The sequence below is a fragment of the Aotus nancymaae genome, unplaced genomic scaffold, assembly GCF_030222135.1.
Source record: "Aotus nancymaae isolate 86718 unplaced genomic scaffold, 86718_ANA_hifiasm-v0.15.2.pri h1tg000065l, whole genome shotgun sequence".
Lineage (NCBI taxonomy): Eukaryota > Metazoa > Chordata > Mammalia > Primates > Aotidae > Aotus > Aotus nancymaae.
Genome location: NW_026988480.1, coordinates 6,972,621 through 6,996,027, shown reverse-complemented (window position 1 = coordinate 6,996,027; position 23,407 = coordinate 6,972,621). Strand labels below are relative to the sequence as shown.

General features: G+C 47.6%; 1 protein-coding gene across 7 annotated transcripts; it reads left to right on the top strand.

Moving 5' to 3' along the window:
• Positions 1-406: 406 nt before the first annotated feature.
• Positions 407-22,521, top strand: UPP1 (uridine phosphorylase 1). Of its 7 annotated transcripts, none has more exons than XM_064366689.1 (10): positions 631-729; positions 1,365-1,555; positions 6,579-6,643; positions 7,672-7,798; positions 13,568-13,685; positions 16,312-16,470; positions 17,768-17,882; positions 20,991-21,200; positions 21,473-21,619; positions 22,318-22,521. In XM_064366689.1, the coding sequence occupies exons 5-10, from the start codon at positions 13,608-13,610 to the stop codon at positions 22,455-22,457; spliced, it is 849 nt and encodes a 282-aa protein (XP_064222759.1). In that variant the 5' UTR covers positions 631-729; positions 1,365-1,555; positions 6,579-6,643; positions 7,672-7,798; positions 13,568-13,607; the 3' UTR covers positions 22,458-22,521. The 7 variants fall into 7 exon arrangements, with proteins under 7 accessions (XP_064222757.1, XP_064222759.1, XP_064222758.1 ...); XM_064366688.1 differs by having other exon boundaries at positions 7,672-7,841; XM_064366687.1 differs by lacking the exons at positions 631-729; positions 7,672-7,798 and adding an exon at positions 407-591.
• The last annotated feature ends 886 nt before the right edge of the window (positions 22,522-23,407 follow it).

Sequence of the window (23,407 nt, the reverse complement as noted above, 5' to 3'; positions counted from 1 at the left end):
CGCCGTCGTTTCTCTCCGCTGGCCCCAGCCGCGGGGCCACCTCCAGACACACGGACCCGGGCTCCTGCCTGGCGGCGTGACCTTGGGTTAGTCCCGAGCCTCCTCTAGCCGGGTTTCCTCCGCCACATGCTAGGACCGCGTGCGTAAGATTTCCTCTGTAGCAGGGGAGGTTTAATGAGTAACAGAACTGGCTGTCGGTTCTTGACAATTGCCCAGCTGCTCCACGGAGGGGAGAAGCAATAGCGGGCGGAGGCTTCTGGCACCTTCCCGGCCCGGGATGGGAGGGGGACGGGGGAGGCGGGGCCTGTCTGCGGGCGGGCCCAGGGTACGGTCAGCTGAGTCAGTGGGCCCAGGGCAGGCGGGGCTGGAGCCAAGCGGCGACCCCCGGGCGGGGCGCTCGCAGACTCCATTTGAGATTCACCTTGCGAGTGGTTCTCTCATTCGAGTGGTCCCGGGCACAGACCCTCGCCCTGCCGTCCGCGAGCCTCGCGAGAGCTGCCCCTTCCTCGGGCCCTGGAGCAGAGCGTTTGTCGCCGGTGTCGCCGTGCGAGGATGGCGCAGCGGGTGTAGGGTCCCTGCGCAGGCCGAGCGGTGAGTCGCCCGCGGCCCGGCATCTGCCGTTCTCTCTTCTCGGGAGGCTGGCCAGTCCCCTGCCTCGGCGACGCGCCCGTTTACCTGTAGGGGCGGTGACGGAGGCGCAGGTGCACCCGGCTGCCAGCTGCAGAGAAGGTGCGGAGAGCGGGCCTGAGGGGGCTGCGCGGGGAGGAGGGCGCGCGGCCGGGAGGTTCCGGGAAACAGTGTGTGCGGGGCGAGGTGGGCGTCGGGGGAAGCGCGCGGGCGGGATGGCTTCATTGGGTCCACTCGGTGCCCACCTCTCTCCCACGTCCCGGCGATCGAGTGCCCGGGGCCCCGGGCGGGGAGCCCACCCGGCCGAGGCGCTGCGAGGGAGGCAGAGCCGGCAGGGTCAGGTCCCGCAGGGCGCAGGCGGGCGCTTCTCGCAGCCCAGGCCGGGGCAGGGAGTGCGGGAACCACGAGAACTGTGCTGGGAGCCCCGGGCAGAGAGGAAGGAGTTGGTGACTGAAGTGACGAAGTGATATTTTGTCCCCACCGCCTTTTAAACGGAGAGGGGATAAAATTTCATTTGGAGGCTGATTGTTACAGGAGCCCTCCGAGTTCAGATGGAGTCAAGTGTCCATTGAATCAACATTTAATCACATGTTACCGCATAAAAATATTGGCATCGAGTCATCTGGCAGCTCCGCAGAGAGAGTTTACAGTCATACGCCTTATATGACATAATTTGCATGGGGAAGGGAGTCCTTTTACGATTCGTTTATATGGCAACCTTTCCTTGGACCTGGCAGGGCCCAGAGAAGCGAGGAACTCCGTAGCCCGCCGGCGGTCAGCGCTTCTCTTCTCCAGTCCCAATTCAGGGCTTGGCGAGGTGACTCGCGGTCGTGAGTGACTCGCTGGCAGCCTTCCTGCCCCGGCCTGGAACGCCTGGAACGCCTCCCGCTGCAGACGTCTGTCCTCCTCCAGCCGCCCTCCTCTGACGGTCAGTTTCAGAGAAATACAGTCTAAAATCCGGAGTAGAAAGGGGCGGTTTCCCGTGAAGGCCGTGGAGGCAGTTTCCAGGCGCCTGGATGACCTGTCTCTGCCCTTCCGTCTCTGGTTCTCCGTCCCCATTTCCTTTCCCCACCGTCCCCGCCAGGCCTTTCCTAGGCTCATTTTCCACCTAACTGGGGTCTTCTGGGTTAAAAAGACCCCTGGTTCCATTCATTGGCTGTAACCTTGGGTCTTTAAAAAACGTTGTGACTTCCTGGAATGGAAGGAATGTCTTAATTTGGGTTTCTAAAGCCCGGCTGAGCCTTTCCCAAGGCAGGCCATTGTCTCTCCCGCCTTTCGATTTGTTTGCCCATCTGCATTTTGGCCCAAGCTGTCCCCACTTCTCAACCGCTTTTCCATTATTTATTTCTTCAGAGGCCACTCTGACCTTCTGGTCCTCTGCGTAAACCTCATCACTGCAGATCATTTTAATCCAGCACAGGTTTATCAAGCAGAGATTATATTCTTGGTTCCAATACTTTCAGCGTTGGTGGGCGTTCATGTTTCACTTAAGAAGGATAAATTACTGTTTCTTTACATGTTTTTTTTTTTTTTTGTCGAAGCGGACTTTTGTTGTCTTTACTTATCATAAAATTAACGCAAACTTACTGTAAAAAAGGAAATCAAATATATAACAGAAAATGAAACTTCTAGGTTTTCCTCCTCCCTAAAGATAAACACCATTCTTCTTCCTTCTCCTCTCTCACACACATTTACTTCTGAAATATGTTCATTCAAAAAAGTATTTTAAATGTTTGCACACTAAGCTATTTATGCATGTAATTTACCAATCTGATTTGAGTTTAATGGGTTAAAACTAAAAAAATCTTCAGGTTTTTTTTTGTAAGATGGATCTGGCTGGTAATAGGTAGGGGAGCCAGAGAGCCAGGTTTAAGGATTTCCCTGGGAGATAGAATTTCCAACCCAGGTAAAACCAGCAAAAGTCTCCTGTTATGTGGGGAGGGGAGCGAAGAGCATGGCTTTCTAGAGAGGTTGTAGAAGACTTGCTGAGAAACTGAATTTCATTTCCTTATAGAAGTTAGAGAACATTGCTGTACAATGTTAGGAGAAATGTTTTCTAAAATCAGCCCAGTCTAACATCTTCTTCCTCAACACCAGGGTCAAAATTCACCAGCCCAGGGGTTGTGTGGGGCTTTGGAAAAGGGATCAGCTCTTATTTCTAAGGACAAAGGGCACTGATGCTATCCAGACCTCCATTCAAATGTCCCAGTGCTGCTGTCTGATTAGAGTCTACTTGTAAAATTAGTGCTCTGTGGTGAGGACTTTGTCCTGGACATTCTCTCCCCTTGGTGTCAATCTGTGCTTTTAGTCCAGGGCTTAATTGTTGATTCCTGTGTTTGCCCTTGACCCCTCGTTCCCACCTGCCGTTTCCCATTGCCATCCTTCCCTTCTGTTTCAAATTGCCGAGTGATGACTCCCCAGACCTCGTTTTCCCACAAGGTGATGAACACAGGTAACTTGTGCAGGCACCATGGTGCCTCCAGTGAAATGTGTAACCTCAGCCCTATGCCTACTAGATGACCTGTTGTCCTTCCCTATTATCCTAGCTAGAAACGACAGCTTTGTCCTCATGCCACGTTCCAGTCACCTGGAGATAGGATAGTTTGTGACAATATCTGAGTGTGGTAGTGTGGAGTGAATCCTCCTAGAAGAGATTAGAGTTGCTCCTGTGACAATTGAATTTAGGTTTTAGGAGGTTCTGCTTTTAGGCAGATATGGGATTTCAAATGCCTTCAGCTGAAAATAATTGTTATGCCATAGTAGCTTATTCTGGACTTCTTGGTGTAGTGCTAACATGCAAATCTCTGTCATTCTCTGCTTAAAATGTCATTTTAGAAAACAAAACAAAACAAAAACCCAAAACGAAAATCAAATATATAACAGAAAATGAAACTTCTAGATTTTCCTACTCCCGAAAGATAAACCCCAAACATCATTCTTCCTCCTCCTCCTCCTCTTCTCTGTCTCACACACACATTTGGTTTTGAAATATGTTCCTTCAAAAATGTATTTTAAATGTTTACATACTAAGTTATTTATGTAAGTAACTTACCAATCTGATTTTAGTTTAATGGATAAGCTTAAAAAATATATATCTTCAGTTTTTTTTTGTTTAGTAAGTTAGATCACTTTTTCCGTGATCACCTGGGGCTCCCCTACTTGTTGCTAGATAGGACCCTGGCAATAGGGGAGACCCCAGCCCCCTCAGGCTGATGCTCAAAGTTTTTACTGGGACATGTAACCACCTGGGGCCCTTCCAGTTTTATTTGCCCAGGCTGAGCTGTTGATCTCTCCACATGTGAGTGCTGCTTTCCCTCTTGGCTGTCTGATGGGTTTCCTGTCATCTTGCCTTTGTTTTTACTGTTATTCCTGTCTAAAGGGTCCTTTCCTCACCAAAAGTTCTCTAGGCTGATTCCTAATTATGAATCATTAAGAACCCCTAGGAGCATGCTGGGCTGGCTGGCTTTCTTTTTTTCTCTTTCTCTCTCTTTTTTTTCCCCCAGAGACAGAGTCTGACTCCATCACGCAGGCTGGAGTGCAGTGGCACAATCTCGGCTCAGTGCAACCTCCACCTGTCAGGCTCAAATGATACCCTTCTACCTCAGTCCCCAAAGTAGTTGGGACAACACAGGCACGCCACCCCACCCAGCTAATTTTTGTTTTTTTTTTATGGAGACAGGGTTTCGCTATGTTGCCCAGGCTGGTTTCGACTTCCTGGGCTCAAGCGATCCACCTGCCTTGCTTTGGTCTCTCAAAGTGCTGGAATTATGGACATGAGCCACCACACTTGACCTGCATTCATTCTTTTCTGCTCTGTCCTTGCTAGCTGAAGTAAATAAATCTTCCAGGCCCTGGTTGCACCTTTACTTGGCCACTTGAGTTGGAGTTGACTCTTGGCTTGCTGACCGCTAGCTTCTCAGTGTCCTGGGTCTTTCCCGTCCCACTGTAGATCATACATGTCATTAGAGATGTTCTTATGCCAGCCTGATTCTAAGTCTACAGTCACTTAATGAGGGGCCAGAGAACAGCTTGTTGGTCTCCTTTATTTTACAGAGGATTTCAGATTCTTTAAATCATTACCATATGTAATACTTAGCACTCCTGGTGTCTTATAGACATGTAATGCCATTTCTAATTATGTTACTGAAAGCACCCAGGCAAGCACCAGTATTCACCCTGTTATTGAAGTTATAGCCAATGTTTTTGGTGGGGTAAGGTGGGAGAGGGCTGAACCAAATTGCAACTTTCCTGAGTAGACAGTGGCTGGAAGGGGGGCTAATTCAGTGCTGGGTTTGGCAAACTGGTTTTTTTCAGCCAAGCAGGAAACAGGAAGTGGAAGGCTGCACTGGGGTCAGATCTGGGATAATGAAGAGGCTGGAAGTCCATAAATCAGATATGTCTCATTAGGAATTAAACTATACATATTGTCTGTTAGAGGAAAAACGTCCAGGATGCACGATAATCGTAATTCAGTAAAAACAATTTAAAAGCAATTGTCAGAAATATTTCCTGAAAGTCTATGAATAACTTATAGATTAAAACAAGATGCCAGTTAAACTGAACAAAAGGCAGTGCTTGGAAATCCTCATGGCCGCGTCCTCAGCTTTCAGAGCCAGGCCGCTTTCCAGCCTGGGTGCCTGTGTGGGAGACACTCCTTAAGGTATTTCTTCCAGTGGCTAGAAAGGGGTACTGAGAAGGCCTTTTGTCTGGGTCTTAAGTTGTGATCTGGAATTGAGTATATTACAGTTGACACTGGGCCCATGAACCTCTTCTCTCACCCCCTTTTCTAAACTAAATTCTACTGGGCCGAACTTCTAGCAACCTTTGAAGATTGGGGAAAACACATGCAGCCTGGTGGCCTATGGGAACAAAAGTCTATGTGAGTGACCACAAGGGTGTGGCGGCTTCTAGTTGTGGGGCTCCAACTAGGCTAAGGGGAGACTTTTTTTTTTTTTTTTTTGAGACGGAGTTTCGCTCTTGTTACCCAGGCTGAAGTGCAATGGCGCGATCTCAGCTCACTGCAACCTCTGCCTCCTGGGTTCAAGCAATTCTCCTGCCTCAGCCTCCCGAGTAGCTGGGACTACAGGTGAACACCACCACGCCCAGCTAATTTTTGCATTTTTTAGTAGAGACGGGGTTTCATCATGTTGACCAGGATGGTCTCAATCTCTTGACCTTGTGATCCACCCGCCACAGCCTCCCAAAGTGCTGGGATTATAGCCGTGAGCCACCGCGCCCGGCCAACTGTGTTTTCTTCTCCCTTCAACTCCTGGAGAAGAGCATCTGAGATTGTAGAAGGGTGAGGCAGAGAGGTATGGTGTGTTGGGTCAGTGAGTCTTGATTTGCTGGGCTGGGAAACTGGGAATAAGGGACAGGTTTGTTTGTTTGTTTTGTTTTGAGATGGAGTCTTGCTCTGTCACCCAGGCTGGAGTGCCGTGGTGTGATCTTGGCTCACTGAAACCTCTGCCTCCCTTGTTCAAGTGATTCTCCTGCCTTAGCCTCCAGAGAGTAGCTGGGATTACAGGCATCTGCCACCACACCCAGCCAATTTTTGTATTTTTGGTAGAGACAGGGTTTCACTATATTGGCCAGGCTGGTCTTGAACTCATGACCTTGGGGGATCCACCCACCTTGGCCTCCCAAAGTGCTGGGATTACAGGCATGAAGGGAACATATTCTCTGAAGGTGTGAGATTCCTGTTTATTTAGGCTTTTGGCACATTTTCGCCACCTCCTCTCTGAAATTAGCAACACTGTAAACACACACACACACACACACACACACACACACTCCTTTCTCTCTCTCTCTCTCTCTCTCTCTCACATACTTTTATCAGGGGTTTAAGGAATTCCACTTCATTGCACTGACTTTCTACATGTTAGTGGGGCTCTGCATGACCTTGGTTTCTATTGGGTGAATTCACTCCATTCTGTGTGATTTTTTTCCCTTAGGGTCCTGCCTCAGTTGAGGGAATGGCGGCCACAGAAGCCAAAGCAGAGAAACCTGAAAGTCACAAGTAAGGTTCCATTTCCTTCCAGGTTGGGTTGGGTTGGATTAGGTTTATAGAGCATACGTTGTGCCACACGTGTGTCTAAGAACTTGACATATATGAACACATTTGATGCTTGTGACAGAGACTGAGGCCTGGAGGGATCAATGATTCAGTAGGTTCAGAATTCAGGTGGCTGAAGACCTCTGGGGTCGGGTGCTGGGACCTCAGCTCTTGATTCTTAGGACATGTCATTTTAGAAAACCAGGCAAGTCTCTGCTCAAATCTCAAGCTCCGTCTCCTGGGTTCAAGTGATTCTCCTGCTTCAGCCTCCCAAGTAGCTGGGCCCACAGGTGTGTGCCACCACGCCCGGCTAATTTTTGTATTTTTAGTAAAGATGGGGTTTCACCATGTTGGCTATGATGGTCTCCATCTCTTGACCTGGTGATCTGCCTGCCTTGGCCTCCCAAAATGTTGGGATTACAGGCATGAGCCACCGTACCCGGCCACTTTTCTTAAACAAAATCCCCTGCCTATCACTCAGCTCTGCCTTGGTTCTGAATCTTAAATGCCTTCTTATTCCTTTGCAGTTTGTCAGACTTCTGGTGTGCTTGGCATGACACCTATTGTGTTTAGGCATTGCTAGAGAAGCAAGAATTTCTTGTCTTCCTCTCGATTCCTATGTGGACTTGAAATCCGTGGATCATTCTTGTTCTGTCGCCCCCTAGTTGTCTCCCACCTCTGCTGCAGTTACTTGGGCAGTCCTCCCATCTCACTTCCATGGCCTCGCCCCAGTCCTGTGGCCTCTGACCTTGGCACCACCCAGGGTTGTGGTGAACTCTGGCCACCCTTGCTCTGGATTCCTGGTCCTTTCTTCCTCTATAACTTCCCTGAGACCTCTCTGGAGTCTCACATGTGACAGCGGCATACCCAGGTTGTAATTCCATGTGAACAATGCTCCCCAATCCTCCTCCATTCCTTAGAAGTCCTGGTGTCCCATTTTGGAGTTTCTGGTGCCTGGGGCCATTCCTTGTTGTGATTTTTTTTTTTTTCAGACGGAGTTTTCCTCTTGTCGCCCAGGCTGGAGTGCAGTCAGTGGCGCTATCTCAGCTCACAGCAACCTCCGCTTCCTGGGTTCAAGCGATTCTGGTGCCTCAGCCTCCCAAGTAGCTGGGATTACAGGTGCAAGCCACCACGCTTGGCTAATTTTGGACTTTTAGTAGAGGTAGGGTTTCGCCATGTTGGCCAGACTGGTCTTGAACTCCTGACCTCAAGGGATCTGCCCACCTCAGCCTCCCAAAGTGCTGGGATTACAGGTGTGAGCCACCATGCCCAGCCTCGGTGATTATTTTTTAATTAAACTAATAGTAATTCCTGGTACTTTCAGTCATTGACAGCCAAAAATGCTGTCTGGAGCTCCCCTCCTTCCTCCTCCTGCCATGACTTGAGGTTGAGGCCCAACAGGAGGCTGGTGGGGGTAGAGGAAGTGGTGGAAATGAAGGCTGGAGAAAACAGGGCTGGCATACCAAGTGCTGAGCAACTCACTAAGGGCTTCCTCCCCTTCCCTCTCTTCAGTAATTATTTTACGCTCCCTTGTTTTATTATCAGCTATTTGCTAATCATGTTCCACTTGCTGAGAGGCAGTCAAGTATAGAGCTCAGGGGTACAGCCTCTTATGAAGGATGTGACCTTGGACCTTTGAAAGGGGTTACTGATGGTACCTAGTTTATACTGAGAGTATTAAATGAATCGATATGTGCTAGCTATAAATAATTTCATTTCTACCCCAAGTTGAAAGACTTCCATGAGTGGAACTGGATCTTACGCATCTTTATGTTCAGTACAGGACACCTGGCTGTGTGAGATTCAGCCAGCATTTTCTGGAGCCCTCCCGCTTCCCCTTCCCCAGTACCCCAGGCCTCTGTGTCTCCCTATCTCATTCTCTTCTTTTCTCCACTTGTGCCTGTCCTAAGCTATTTGGGCAAGTTTATATAAAGGTTGATAGCATTTTCTCTTTCCTGCTGATAAACTCCTGCCATCAGAAGCCAGTTTTCATTTCTTTCTCTCTCTTCCTCCATCCCTCCCTCCCTCCCTCCCTCCTTCCCTCTCTCCCTCCCTCTCTTTTTCTTTCTCTCTCTCTTCTCTTTCTCTCCCTCTCTCTTCTCTTTCTCTCCCTCCCTTCCTTCCCTCCTTCCCTTCCTTCCCTCCCTCCCCTCCCTCCCTCCCTTCCTCCCTTCCTTCCTTCTTCCCTTCCTTCCTTCCTTCCTCTCAGGGTTTCAGAAGCCAGTTCCCCTCCCCTCCCCTCCCTTCCCTTCTTTTCCCTTCCCTTTCCTTTTCTCTTTCCAGGTTTCACCCTGTTACCCAGGCTGGAGTGCCATGGTGTGATCTCAGCTCACAGCAACCTCCACCTCCTGGGCTCAAGTGATCCTCTCACCTCAACCTCCTGAGTAGCTGGGACTACAGTCATGTTACAAACCTGGCTAATTTTTGTACTTTAGAGACGGGGCTTTACTATGTTGTCCAAGCTGATCTTGAACTCCCAGACTCAAGCGATCTGCCCACCTCAGCCTCCCAAATTGCTGGCATTACAGGCATGAGCCACCATACCCAGCCAGTTTTCATTTCTTCCATCTCACACATTTCCTTTACATAGTAGATGCTCAGTGAATATTTGCTAGGTGAATAAAGTGATAGAATTAAGCAGAATAAAGTAACTTGAATTTATATGTAGACTTGAGAAATATTTTTCCAAGTAGTATGTCCCTGACTTGTTATTTTAAAATCCTTCAAAAAATAAATTGGGCCATCTTCTGGTTCGTTATGGTACATGTTAAATTTATTTATTTATTTATTTATTGAGAGAGTCTTACTCTGTCACCCAGGCTGGAGTGCAGTGGTGTGATCACGGCTCACTGCAGCCTCAACCTCCTGGGCTCAGGTGATCCTCCCACATCAGCCTCCCAGGGAGCTGGGACTACAAGTGCATGCCACCATACCCGGCTAATTTTTTCATTTTCTGTTGAGTCAGGGTTTTATCATGTTGCCCTGGCTGGTCTCGAATTTCTGGGCTCAAGTGATCCACCCACATCGGCCTTCTAAAATACTGGGATTACAGGAGTGAGTCACTGCACCCAGCCAAATTTTCATATTTAAAAATCATTGCCAGTCTTCATGGTTACACCCTATTTCCTTCTCCTTCATTTCGCAGAATCAAGGAGGAAAGACAGGTTTCTTTTTATTTTGAAATATGTGGCAAAATTGTCTTAATCACATCCTGTTTTGTCATTTTGAAGCATGACTCTTAGCCCTTCTGTGTTGTACTCTGTGTATTCCTAACATCCTGAAGGAGGATGGGAATGTTACTCACATGAAAAATAAGCTGTCACTAAAGGATCCTAGAGTGCTGCGGAGTGTGTGGATTGTCAGAATTTCAGATTGGTCTAGAGATCAGAAAGGCTTTCTGAGAAAGTCCAAAGATGGTCCTTACATGATTCTGGATTTGGTCCCTTGAAAAATGGCCTTGCCCCACACCCCAGAGTAGAATGAACCCTGATTCTGGAGACCCCCACAGCTTGTCAGGAAGAGGTGGGTTTAGAGGCAGGTGGATGTGGCTCTGTGCTTCAGACAGGTCGCTGTGCCTTCCTGAGCAGGGTTTTTAGCAGAGTCGCTGCTGTAGTCAGCACAGTCCCCGCCTGCCCATAGAGCAGACAGTCCCCTAGGCCCTGCCCCTTTATGCAAAGATCTCCCCGTCTCTGTTTATAAACTTCTGTATTTATCTTTTCTATATCAGCCTTTGGGAAATGTTCAGGTGAGAGCTAACCTGGGCCTTGCTCTAGGGGAATGGACAGGAAGGAACATTTGACAGGAAAGGAGGAAGCAGTCAGGTATAGGCCAAGGGAGAAGCAGGAGCCCTCAGTGTCTAGAGCCTGGGTGTCAGCTGTTGATGCTGAGTGCCAGAAAGAAACAGGGATTTGATAAAATGATAGATAAAATAAATAAAAGAGGATGGGGCCATCTCAACCTTGTTTTGCTTGTCTGCGGTATATTCCGTGGGATTCGGAAATAAGTAAGAAGTGATTGTGGCCTCCAGAAGTTTTTGTTGCTGGAGGTAAAGTTATTACATTAGCTGTATATATCAGTGTTAGACTATAGATAATGTGTGCGGGAGAGAATGGACATCTGCGAAGGGGGTGCATTCCTGATGTAACAGTTATTTCCAAATCCGTGGCAGCTGAGACCCTGGCTCTCTTGTATCTTTTTCCATTCTCATGAGTTAGATTGAGGAGGAGACATGACCAGGGGGTTCTAGACAGAAAGTCACACGCAGAAGGAAGAAAAAGAAGTCCCCAGTTGCCCTGCCATCAGAGTCCCATGTCTGCCTCGGTTTCCTGTGAGGGAGCCCACACCATCTCAGGGACTCAGAAGGCATACATTGTTGAAGGAGCTGTGTTTGAGGCTGGCTCTAAGGGACTTCAGCAGGCTTGAGATGGACTCATCTAGACCTGGGGCATTTGTTTTGTAAGTAAGGTTTTACTGGGACACAGCCACACTCATCTGCGTGCTGTTTATAGTTGCTTTCATATGCTTGTGGTGGTACTGGAGAAGTAGCAGAAACCATGCAGCCTGCAAAACCATATTTATTATCTGGTCTTTTTTTTTTTTTTTTGAGACAACGTCTCCTCTGTCACCAGACTGGAGTATAGTGGTGTGATCTCGGTTCACTGCAACCTCTGCCTCCTGGGTTTAAGCGATTCTCCTGCCTCAGCCTCCCGAGTAACTGGGACTACAGGTGCATGCCACCACACCCAGCTAATTTTTGTATTTTTAGTAGACATGGCATTTTACCATGTTGGCCAGGATGATCTCGATCTCTTGACCTTGTGATCTGCCTGCCTCAGCCTCCCAAAGTGCTGGGATTACAGGTGTGAGCCACCACGCCCAGCCTGTTATGTGGCCTTTTTTTTTTTTTTTTTCCACAAAATGATCAACATCATTTTAACACCCCCCTTCTCCCTAGCCTTAAAACATGTGATGTTGATATTTGAAGTTTAAGTATTTTCCAGAAGTCTTTATGTGGGCAAAATACCTAAATAATTTGAGCTAAATAAATGTTCATTTGTTTAAAGACAGACAAAAGGCAAAACCAATACCCCTCCCTATGTAAACTTCTTGACTAAAGAGAGAATTCTCTCCATCCTAGAGGTCTGCAGTAGGAACAGCATCATCTAGAGATGATGCTCAACTCAGCCAAGCCTCTCAAAGGACCTGCTACCCTGGGTAAATACCTTATGCTGCAACTTCCCTTCCTGTTACTAGAAGGAAGTAGCCTCTAATGGGGAAGGTACCCATGACTTCTCTCCTATGCACACTCGAGGCAGCATGGTGTATTGAGACCAGGGCCAGGACTGGGGCATCACACTGTGCAGAAGAACGCCCACTCAACATTGTTTTATGAAATACTTAAGTCTCATCTTTGAACTATGACACTGTCCCAAAGCTTTTGAGATTGAGGAACAACAGCTGCATTTTTGTCTGCTCTGCACTTTTGGTGATTAAACCAAGATTGATTGGTTCAGAGCCGTGGCCCCTGAATGCAATGCCAAGGCCTGATGGCTGGGTGTCGATGCTGGCTCAATTAAGAAAGTTGCTGAGTAAACTTGTTCCACTTCTCACTCTCCATTTAGCTATTTTATTTAAATGGCAGCCTCCTCCTCTTTGAAAAAAAGGACGTATTGTTTAGTTGAAGAAAACTGGGAATTCTGTAAATTAGAATTTAATCTAGTTGCTCTGCAATATCACGTACAGAAGAATCATGTGTAAAGTTTATCAAAATGCAGGTTCCTATGTCCCACCACCTAGATTCTGGTTCTTTAGGTCAAAATAAGGACTGGGAATCTGCTGTTTGAATAAGCACTCGGTATGACTTTGATACAGAGGTAGTCCAGGTCACACTTGGAAATTACCTGGCTCTTCTACTTAGAAACTATGTGACTGTGAACAGATCCCTCAACTTGAACTCCTGACCTTGTGATTCGCCTGCCTTAGCCTCCTGAAGTGTGGGGATTACAGGCGTGAGCCACTGTGCCTGGCAAACAGATGTGTTATCTTGTCACTCTTATTGAATATTGTGCTAGAGAAGTGGTAGCTAGTGTAACAAACAAAACGAAACTGAAGGTGTGCAGTTTGGAAAGGTTATCTCTGGGAGGTAGGATTAGAAGTTGTTTTTCCTTCTATTTCTGTTCATATTTCCTATGGTAAACATAGTAGTTTTAAAATAAAGTCAAGTTTATACATGGAATGAACTTGATTAGAGAAGCAGCTGGCTATACTCTATACTCCCTGTATAGGTACATTGAACTTTTCCATCTTTGTACTTTTTTTTTTTTTTTTGAGACAGTCTTGCTTTGTCGCCAGACGCCAGGCTGGAGTGCAGTGGTGTGATCTCGGCTCACTGCAACCTCCGCCTCCGAGGTTCGAGCAATTCTCCTGTCTCAGCCTCCCTAGTAGCTGGGACTACAGGCGCACACCACCACACCCAGCTAATTTTTATATTTTTTAGTAGAGATGGGGTTTCACCATATTGACCAGGATGGTCTCGATCTCTTGACCTCGTGATCCACCTGCCTCGGCCTCCCAAAGTGCTGGCATTATAGGCGTGAGCCTCTGCACCTGGCCCCATTTTTGTACTTTTATGTGCTCTTCTGATTTCATCCCTTTTGCCCTCCAAACAGAGCCCTGGGAGCAGCAGGGGTGAAGAGGAAGGAGAACAGGGAAGAACAGAGGGGAGGCAAGTGGGGACCTTGGCAGTGCTGGGGTTGTCTTATCTCCAGGGTCTGGCCCTGTCCTTCTCCCACCATGAGCCTTGTGTCTGACATAGGCCACTTCTGTGATAATGTCAGCTGTCAGGCACTGATGTTCTGTAAGCCTTCCACTTTCTTGTTTTTTTAACAGTGATTGCCTCGTCAGACTTTCAAATCCAAACATAGCAACAATGAAAGAAGATATTCTCTATCATTTCAATCTCACCACTAGCAGACACAATTTCCCAGCCATGTTTGGAGATGTGAAGGTAAGGGGCCAGGCATTGACACCTTGGGATTTGTCTTAAGATCAACCTCCCCCTATATGATACAAGTAGACCAACCCACAAATGCTTGAGAGGCTACAGCTGACAGGTTTATGAAGACAATGTTTACCAAATTTTTGCAAATTTTTAACTTTCAAGTATGTGAACGAGCAAGCAAAAGAAAACGATCCTAAGTAGTGCCATATTGTTCCCTAATTCATCTCTTGCAAATTCAGTGCAGTTTTGCATTGCTTAATGGTGGGAATACAGTCCAAGAAATGCAGCCTTAGGTATTTCATCATTGTGTGGACAGCATAGAGTGTAACCACACAAACCTAGGTGGCAGAGCCTCCTACTTGCCTGGGCCGTATGCCCCTAGGCTACAAACCTCTATAGCATGTGACTGTCCTGAATACTGTAGTTGTAACATAGTAGTAAGCATTTGTGCATCTATACATATGTAAACATAGAAAAGCTACAGTAAAAAATGGTAATCTATAATTTCCTGAGACCACTGTTGTGTATATGTGATTCTTTGCTTACCAGAACATTGTTATATGGGGTATAACTATGTATTTGAAACAATATATAAAATAAACTTCCTAATGCTTCATTGAGAGAAGAGAAAGATGTAAAAATTTCCTAGGGAAGCAAAGGATAGTAAATAAAACTCATTGTAGGCCGGGCGCGGTGGCTCACGCCTGTAATCCCAGCACTTTGGGAGGCCGAGGCGGGTGGATCACGAGACCATCCTGGTCAACATGGTGAAACCCAGTCTTTACTAAAAATACAAAAAAATTAGCTGGGCAAGGTGGCATGTGCCTGTAATCCCAGCTACTCAGGAGGCTGAGACAGCAGAATTGCCTGAACCCAGGAGGCGGAGGTTGCGGTGAGCCGAGATCGCGCCATTGCACTCCAGCCTGGGTAACAAGAGTGAAACTCTGTCTTAAAAAAAAATTGAATAAAATAAAGCTCATTGCATATTGTTTGTAATATAAGACATATTAATATTCTGTTTAGTTAATTGCCTTTAATTTCTTATTTTGCTTCATGCAGCTTCCAGTTAATTTTTTCTTCAAAGTCTTAAGACCTTCGGTTCTGCTTTATCTTAACATAAGACTTTGAAATGTCTAATGGGTAAAGAAGAACTGACATATAGAATAAAAAATCAAAATATACCAGGACCCTAGAATCCAATGTTTCTACATGGGCTCATAATAAAACAATAGTGTTATGTCTTATCAATCATCTGTTCTTTGATAGTGTTGGTTTCAAATTGTGGACAACTTTCCATGTGCTTTTAATTCATTAAATTTTCATTCATCCTGTTAAGTTAATCTATAGTGATTTTTATTCCAGGGTATGAAATTTTCTTTTGTATGTTTAGAGAATAATTTGTTTCTTTTATCTTCAAATTCTTTATTTTTTATTTTTATTTTTTTTGAGCTGAAGTATCACTGCCCAGACCTGGAGTGCAGTGATGTGATCTCAGCTCACCACAACCTCTGCCTCCTGGGTTCAATCGACTCTCCCACTTCAGCCTCCTGATTAATTGGAATTATAGGCACCTGCCACCATGCCTAGCTAATTTTTGTATTTTTAAGTAGAGATGGGGTTTCACCATGTTGGCCAAGCTGGTCTGGAATTCCTAACCTCAGGTGATCCGTCTGCCCACTCTCAAAGTGCTGTGATTACAGCTGTGAGCCACCATGCCCAACCATCCTCAAACTTTTTAAAAACTTACTCACTTTTTTTTTTTTGGCAAAACCAACATTTTCTTTTCTTTTTTTTTTTGAGACGAAGTTTGGTTCTTGTTACCCAGGCTGGAGTGCAATGGCACAATCTCGGCTCACCGCAACCTCCACCTACTGGGTTCAGGCAATTCTCCTGCCTCAGCCTCCTGAGTAGCTGGGATTACAGGCATGCGCCACCATGCCCAGCTAATTTTTTGTATTTTTAGTAGAGACGGGGTTTCACAATGTTGACCAGGATGGTCTCGATCTCTTGACCTCGTGATCCACTCGCCTCAGCCTCCCAAAGTGCTGGGATTACAGGCATGAGCCACCGCGCCCGGCAAAGCAACATTTTCTTACATGGCGTTCTGCAAATTAAAGTTTTTACTTCTCTGAAAGAGACCCACCAAGAATAGCCGTCACTTAATGAACCTCCTCTAGGCTTCAGCTGGCTCTTCCCAAGAATTGGACATTTGGCACTCAAGTGACCAGGTGAGAGAGTGATCAGTAGCCCGTTTTGGGGGGCCCTGGTAACACAGAGGGACAGTGAGGAGTTGCTCCCTCTTGTTTGAAACCCAGGCTCTCTCCACAGGCTGCCTTCTACATGACAGAGGGAGGCCGAGTATGCACAGGACCTGGAATTACCTCCTCAGAGAGAGTGAGGGTCTGGATTCCTGTTTGTGGAGGTGACTGCCTTTTGATGCATGGCAGCTCCCACTGAGCACTCACCAGGGGCCTTGTTAAAGCAGATTACTGGGCCCCTTAGATTCAGCAAGTTCTGGTGAGGCCGGTGAACTTCTATTTTTAGCAAGTTCCTAGGTGATGCTGATGTTGCTGGTCTAGGGACCCCTGCTATAGACAGTGCACTAATGGGGGTCTGTCTTCTCTGGCTGCAGTTTGTGTGTGTTGGTGGAAGCCCCTCCCGGATGAAAGCCTTCATCAGGTATGTTGGTACAGAGCTGGGCCTTGACAGTCCAGGGAGAGACTATCCCAACATCTGCGCGGGAACTGACCGCTACGCCATGTATAAAGTAGGACCTGTGCTGTCCGTCAGTGTGAGTACCTGCCCTCCCTTGTGCTCAGTGTCTAGGCTCCACAAGCCCCTGCGCCCCACCCCTCTGCACACACAGACAGCTGGTCCCCTAACACCTGTTTACTGTAAATGACTGGGAGCAGGGTGAGCCCACAGTAGTAGTGATTCAGAGATTATTGAACACAGGCTCCTGCCCTTGAGGCTCAGTCTCCAGGGGAGGCTAAATACACAAATGCAAATGCACAGCTGTCTGTCTACACAGTGTGAGGGTGGCAGGTGCAGGGAGTTAGAGTGCTTGGGGTGTACAGGAGGGACAGGAGAGGGTGCCCTGCCTGGAGCAGGATGGAAGGAGAGCCTCAAACTACCAGCTCTTTTATCCCCTCTGCCACTTCATAGTGAGTTACTTCAAAACACATTTTGATTTAGCAGTGAGCATGGTGAACACAGAAATCTCTAGATTCTACCATAGAATTCTTTTCATTTTTCAGTTTTGATTTTTTTGTGACGAGCAATATAAATGAACTGTTGCAGAGTAAGGAAAGGGAACCCCTTGTGGTGAGATATGTAGCGGAGGCCTCTAGCTATGTCAACCAGCTAGAACACATCGGGGAGCCGAGGCAGTATTCAATTACTGATAGTCTGTGCAAAGCTTTCCTGTGTGTAAGGCTCCGTGACCAATTCCAGCAGGGATGCCTCCACTGTATGGCTCATTCACAGGAACAGCCCCTGGAAAGTGCTGAGGGCATCTGGGGAGAGGCATCACAGAAGATGTGACACCAGGAAGGGGGCTCTGAGGGGGAGAGCAGGAGGAGGGGTATGCAGAGACCCCAAAGAGACGAAAAGGCACAGGCAGAGGTACAAGACCAGCAAGGCGTCCTGTGTCCAGTGGGCTGAGGAGCCAGCCAGTTACTTCGTTTGGCTGAAGCAGAGGGTGTAGGGAAAAAAGAGAAAGGAGATAACTCTACCCTGTGGCGGGGGTGTGGGGGAGTAGGGGCATTTATGCAGGGGCTCAGATGCTAGAAGGAGCTGTTTGTTACCTGGCGATAGCAGACTGCTGCTTCTCTGCTGAGCCCCTGGCTCCTCAGCTGTTACCTATTTGACTAATTATATCAATCAAATGGGGTTTTGTCTTTGACAGCTTTGAGTAAACTTTTAAGTTTCCCACAGTGTTACTAGTTCTTAAATTTATGTTTAAGAAGTGTATCTTCCATGACCACGACAATGGGCATGGTAGATTAAAGTACATAACATGGAAAGTCAACCAGAACATTGGCAGAGTCACAGCCTTGGCTTAACACGGTGTTTCTCCCTGGTTCCAGCATGGTATGGGCATTCCTTCTATCTCAATCATGTTGCATGAGCTCATAAAGCTGCTGTACCATGCCCAGTGCTCCAACGTCACTATCATCCGCATTGGCACTTCTGGTGGGATAGGTAAGGTCTGCAGAGGGGCCTCTTGCCCTGTGAATGGATGAGAGACTGGGGGATGCTGAGGCAGCTTCTATATGGTGTGGGATTAGACACAAAGAGTTCCTTTCTTGGCTGTGTTCAAGGAGAGCTTGTTAACAGGAGGTGTGAAAAGAAGCTTGTTTTGTTGTTTATGTCCAACCCATTCCTCCAACCCGCACCCCAGAGCTGGGAGCAGAAGGGCGCCACCCCGTGCGTGTGGGGAAACTCATCTTTTTGGGGTTACACTGTTTGTGCCTTCTTATCTGCTTGATTCTCTCTTATTCTTTCTAATCCACCTTCTCCATTCTCTCCTTTCCTTTCCTTACTTTTCCTCCTCCCTATGAGATTTGAGATTTGAAGCACCTTATGAGAAAAGCCACAGGAAAATCAAAGCGGGGAAGAGAGAGGTGCAGTACAAAACTCAGACAAGTGTCCTTAAATTAGCTCAAAATGTCCCTGTCCTCAACGCGTTTCAAAAAACAAAGATGGCAAAGTAAGAATGAGATTTCATGAGAACACAAAAGCTAACATTGTTGGATTGTAAGTCAAAGTCTGATGGGCAGATGTGTTTTAAATACGTGGTTTGCTCTCTGGGGTTCCAACTCTGTATCATTCTTTCTGCTAAAAACTGGGTTCTAGTGATTCCTGCTCCCACCCAGGTGTTCGAGCTCAGGGAAGAAGCCTGAAAGTGCCCTAGAGAAAGTTGAGCTTTGACGCTGCTGGTCAGGCCTGTGTGTACTTGACCCAGTCTGTCTAGTTCTGAACTGTCTAAGATTTACAGCAATTCTAGAATTTAAGTCTCCTGACTTTGAAAGGGGACTTGCTTTAGACCCAAATCTTTTAAATATGTTATCTTGTCTCTTCTCTTTTTGTTATGTAGATTGATGTGTAAAATCTGTGTTTGTATGACTGTAATTCCAGGTTTAGTGAAATTGTCCCTAGACCGCATGCCAATGGCCATGAGCTGTCTCGGTCCTGCAGACTTAGTCTCCAGTAAGACACCCACAGCTATGCATACATAGCATGCTGGCCTCTGCCAGGAACTCTAGCAAATGGTTCTTGAGTTTTTGCTCTGGAGTCATTTTTAAAACAATAATCAGAGAATTCTGGAGGGAGTAGTGTGGATTTTGAATTTCCCTCAATTGCTCCATAAAAGTGGAAAGAGCAAGTAGGGAGCAAAACCCAAAACCCCTGGACACAGTTGATAATAAAGTGTGATGTGCTATCCTCACAAACCCCAAAGTGTGAACGGGTGGGGACAAAAAGCCTCAAGATCTGGGTTGTGTTGGCAGCTGCTCAGGAGGAAGCTCAGAGCGACAGACAAACCTGAGAACAAGAGTTTCAGGTATTCCTAGGAAGGTGCAGGGGACACAGTGAAGATGGCAGCTGACACTGGAGGGGGCCTGCACGTCCCGATGTGAGTGACGCTGGAATCCCAGGGGCTCTATCACTCTGGGCCCTGTGGGTTCACCAAGGCATCGGCCAAGCTCTCCTCTAGCTCCGGCCCCAGTGCTGGGAGAAGCTGCTGCAAGGAGACTCTGAATTGCCTAGAACAGCCGCAGGAATAGCAAGGGAAAGAGGAGTTCAGATTCATGTGGGGAGTGAAGTGAAGGTCTTTGCAATTGGCCGTGTTTTTTAATGTTTCATGAAAACAACTGACTTGGGAGCTCTGGAAAAGATCTTCTGCCTTATTGTTCCCTCCCACATGTTTAGGAAAATCAATTTTGTACCAGAAACCGATCATGGTTATCTTAGTCCCTGTGGGTTGATAGACAAGATGCCATTGACTGGGTGGCTTATAAACAACAGGAATGTATCTCTTACAGTCTAGAGGCTGTGAAGTCCAAGGACAAGGGGTCAGCAAACTTAGTGTTTGCTGAGGGGTAGCTTTGGGATTCACAGAGCTCTGTTTTATTCCTGTGTCCTCATGTGGCAGAAGGGGCAGGCTGCTTTCTGGGGCCCCTTTTATGAGGGCACTAATCCCACTTATGCAGGCTCCACCCTCATGACCTAATCACCTTCCAAAGGCCCTGCTGCCTAAAACCACCACCTTTGGGGTTAGGATTTCAGACTCTGAATTTTGAGGGGGAGACCAACATTCAGTCCCAGTCCATAGCAATGGTCAAATCTCATCTAAAGTTATTCTAGCACAAAAGAATAAGGAGCAGAGTAGTAAGTAGTGTCCCTACAAACAGAAAACTACTCCAGGAAGGCATGCCCAGAACACATGAACTGGACCCTAATAATGCATCAATCTGAGAGGAAGGCCAGGTAGGTCAGCAGTTGGTCATAACTCCCCTGGATTTAGGGTGTGGGAGTTCATTATACTGTTCCAGTCTGCTTTTTGCTGGTTTACTTTTCAAGTATTTGCTTGAAAGCTTAAATATGAACAAGGTACGAAGTAGGGAATCAATGAAACACATCATGGTATAGGTTCAGTGATAGACAACAGTGGGAAATTGCAATGAATGGAAGGCAGAAACATGGGACAAAGTACCTGAAGGGTCCTGGCTATTTTATTTTATTTTACTGAGACAGTTTGCTCTTTTTGCCCATGCTGGAGTGTAGTGGCACAATCTCGGCTCACTGCAACCTCTGCCTCCTCAGTTCAAGCTATTCTCCTGCCTCAGCCCCCCGAGTAGCTTGGATTACAGACATCACCACAATGCCCAGCTGAATTTTGTATTTTTAGTAGAGATGGGGTCTTGCCATGTTGGCCAGGCTGGTCTTGAACTCCTGACCTCAGGTGATCTGCACACCTCGGCCTCTCAAAGTGTTAGGATTGTAGGCATGGGCCACTGCACCTGGCCCTCTGTTTTCTTCTTTGTGCCTTTCTCTTCCATAATGTCCATAATGATCATGCATTAATTGCTTTCATAGTTTTCAAAGAGTTTAATGGGAAAATGGGTCTCTGTGTATTCGAGAACAGTCCTGGATGCTTCCTGTTTGGATGTGCGGATGGATCGTTTCTTTCCTCCATGTGCTTTGCTGTTTGTTCCCTGGCTGCCCTGCATAAATGTCTCCTCTCTTCTTATAGTTTATTTTACTTTGTTTCATGTCCTGCATAATCTTGATGTCTGCTTTTCCCCCCAGGTCTGGAGCCTGGCTCCGTGGTCATAACAGAGCAGGCAGTGGATACCTGCTTCAAGGCAGAGTTTGAGCAGATTGTCCTGGGGAAGAGGGTGGTCCGGAAAACAGACCTGAACAAGCAGCTGGTGCAGGAGCTGTTTGTGTGTTCTACAGAGCTAAGCGAGTTCCCCACAGTGGTGGGGAACACCATGTGTACCTTGGACTTCTATGAAGGTAAGGCAGTGGCTATCAGGAGGCATCTTTCAGCCAGGGAACCCTGGTCTCTCCCCTGAGCTTGCCTTCTCACTGTGGGCTGGGGTTTCCACGTGCCAGGCTGCTGTCTCATTGCGCCTCTCCCAGGGTAGCCAGAATGACCCGTATGAGTGGACCTAGGCAGGACCTGGGTGGGTCTTGCTTGTCCCTGTGTCCCTCAGGCATCGTGGTGCTGATGTGTTGTAGGAACTTACTACATGCCTGTGGTTCTCATATCTCCATGTGTGCCTCAGGGCAGGCTCGTCTGGATGGTGCTGTCTGCTCCTACACAGAGAAGGACAAGCAGACATATCTGCAGGCGGCCTACACAGCCGGCGTCCGGAACATTGAGATGGAGTCCTCGGTGTTTGCCGCCATGTGCAGCGCCTGTGGCCTCCAAGGTAGGCAGCACTCGATGGGCCTCGGTGCCCCCTCCCTGCTCCGCTCCTGCTCTCCTGGAACCCCCTCACTGGGGCACCTTCTCCTGGAGCACCCCAGTACCCATTTCTGGCTTCTATCTCCCCTGCCCCCAAGTCACTTTCTGACATATGTATTGTACTTACAACCCTGTGTTTGATGTCCTTTGATTGTCACGTGACAAAATGCAGGATTCTCCGTGTCCTTGTATAGGAAAGATGACAAAAAAGTTTTGCTGCCCCATGAGGCTGCCACCAGCTCTATAAAAAACTCGGCTTTCAAAGCGCTTTGGCTTTCGGAACTGCGGTTTATCCACCCCCAAGGTCCTAGCCACCCTTGAAGGGCAACTCAGAGCTCTGCAGAATTCCCTCATCACCTTGGCCAAAATGTGCCTTTCAAGGTGGTGCTTGCAGCCCCGAGCTCGTCCTGGAATGGGGAATTCCTTTTGGAAGCTGAGGCTCGAGAATAAGGGAGGGATGGGGCAGGGTGGTGTCAGAGAGGGAGGAGCCTTCCGAGCACCTGGACCACTGCCTTTCCCTCCCGCACTGCATCCTCCAGCTCCGTCTGACTGAATGGGCAGCCTGGTTTCCTGAGTCGCCAGGGCTCGTGGATGCTTCATTCCGTCCCTGTGAACCATTAGACCCCCGGCACCTTGCCTTGATGTGGTATTTGCCTTCTGCAGCGGCCGTGGTGTGTGTCACCCTCCTGAACCGCCTGGAAGGGGACCAGATCAGCAGCCCTTCTAATGTGCTCGCTGAGTTCCAGCAGAGGCCGCAGCGGCTGGTGAGCTACTTCATCAAGAAGAAACTGGGCAAGGCCTGAGCGCTGCCCTGAGCCTCCGTAGACCTGCTGTGATCACTTGCCATTAAAAGCATTGTCCAAAGTCTCCTGTTGTGTGGACTCTAAGCACACTTTGCACAAGAATCTAGACAATCAGATTGCAATTAAGAGACAGAAAATCTTGAATTAACCGCATGGGAGATGTTCTTCCTTTTGAAGTTTCATTGGAGCATTTTCAGCTATGTTAGCCTAATTTGGGGTTTCTTCAAGAACATTCTACCAATTTTTGTACTATTTCTAGGGAAATGTTTTAGACTTTAAAATTCTAATGGTGGTCAGATTTCGTGTCACTAAACAAGAAATCTGACAATAGTGCCAGAAAACTCATTTCCTGATGGATTTTAAAAATCCCATGCACCACTTGCAATGAGAGACGACTGAAAACCAGTGAAGCAGACAGCAGGTGTCTGAGAAATGATGCATACCTAAAAATGCATATACACAGTTTCTAACAGTCACACACATTTCCAGAACTGTCCATACCAGCTTAATCACATGACAGTAAGCCTCCCACCCATTGTCCGCACTGCTAGTATCTTGATCCAAGTACCTGGGGATGGGAAACAGGACACCTGGGCTCAACACAGCTTGTCCTGTTGTGTCTGTCCATGGCTGGTCAGCCTTGCATTCATTCCTGGCCTCACACTGACATTCCCCGACTCTGAGTCTCTTAGCTTCCTCCTGGGTTGCATCTTACAGCAGAGGGGAGAATCTACGGTGGCCCCTCTGTCTATCTCGGGTGAGTCTGGCAGCAGCTACTTCTTGGGCAGGCCTAGGTCCCCAGCTCAGGGGCAGTTGGGTCTTGGGACCTCGCTGGCTTGTGGGTTGCCCAGCGACCAGGCTGACTTCTCAACTTTCCCCACATCGATGTGGCTTCTTTCTGATATTTTTGTTTCCTGTCCTTGAGATGGGCTTATTTCCTGATGGGCTCT

Coding starts and splice junctions, on each gene's coding strand:
- UPP1 (XM_064366687.1), top strand. CDS start 6,600: ATGGCGGCCACAGAAGCCAAAGCAGAGAAACCTGAAAGTCACAA. Junction 13,686..16,311: donor CCATGTTTGGAGATGTGAAG/GTAAGGGGCCAG, acceptor CTCTGGCTGCAG/TTTGTGTGTGTTGGTGGAAG. Junction 21,620..22,317: donor CAGCGCCTGTGGCCTCCAAG/GTAGGCAGCACT, acceptor TGCCTTCTGCAG/CGGCCGTGGTGTGTGTCACC.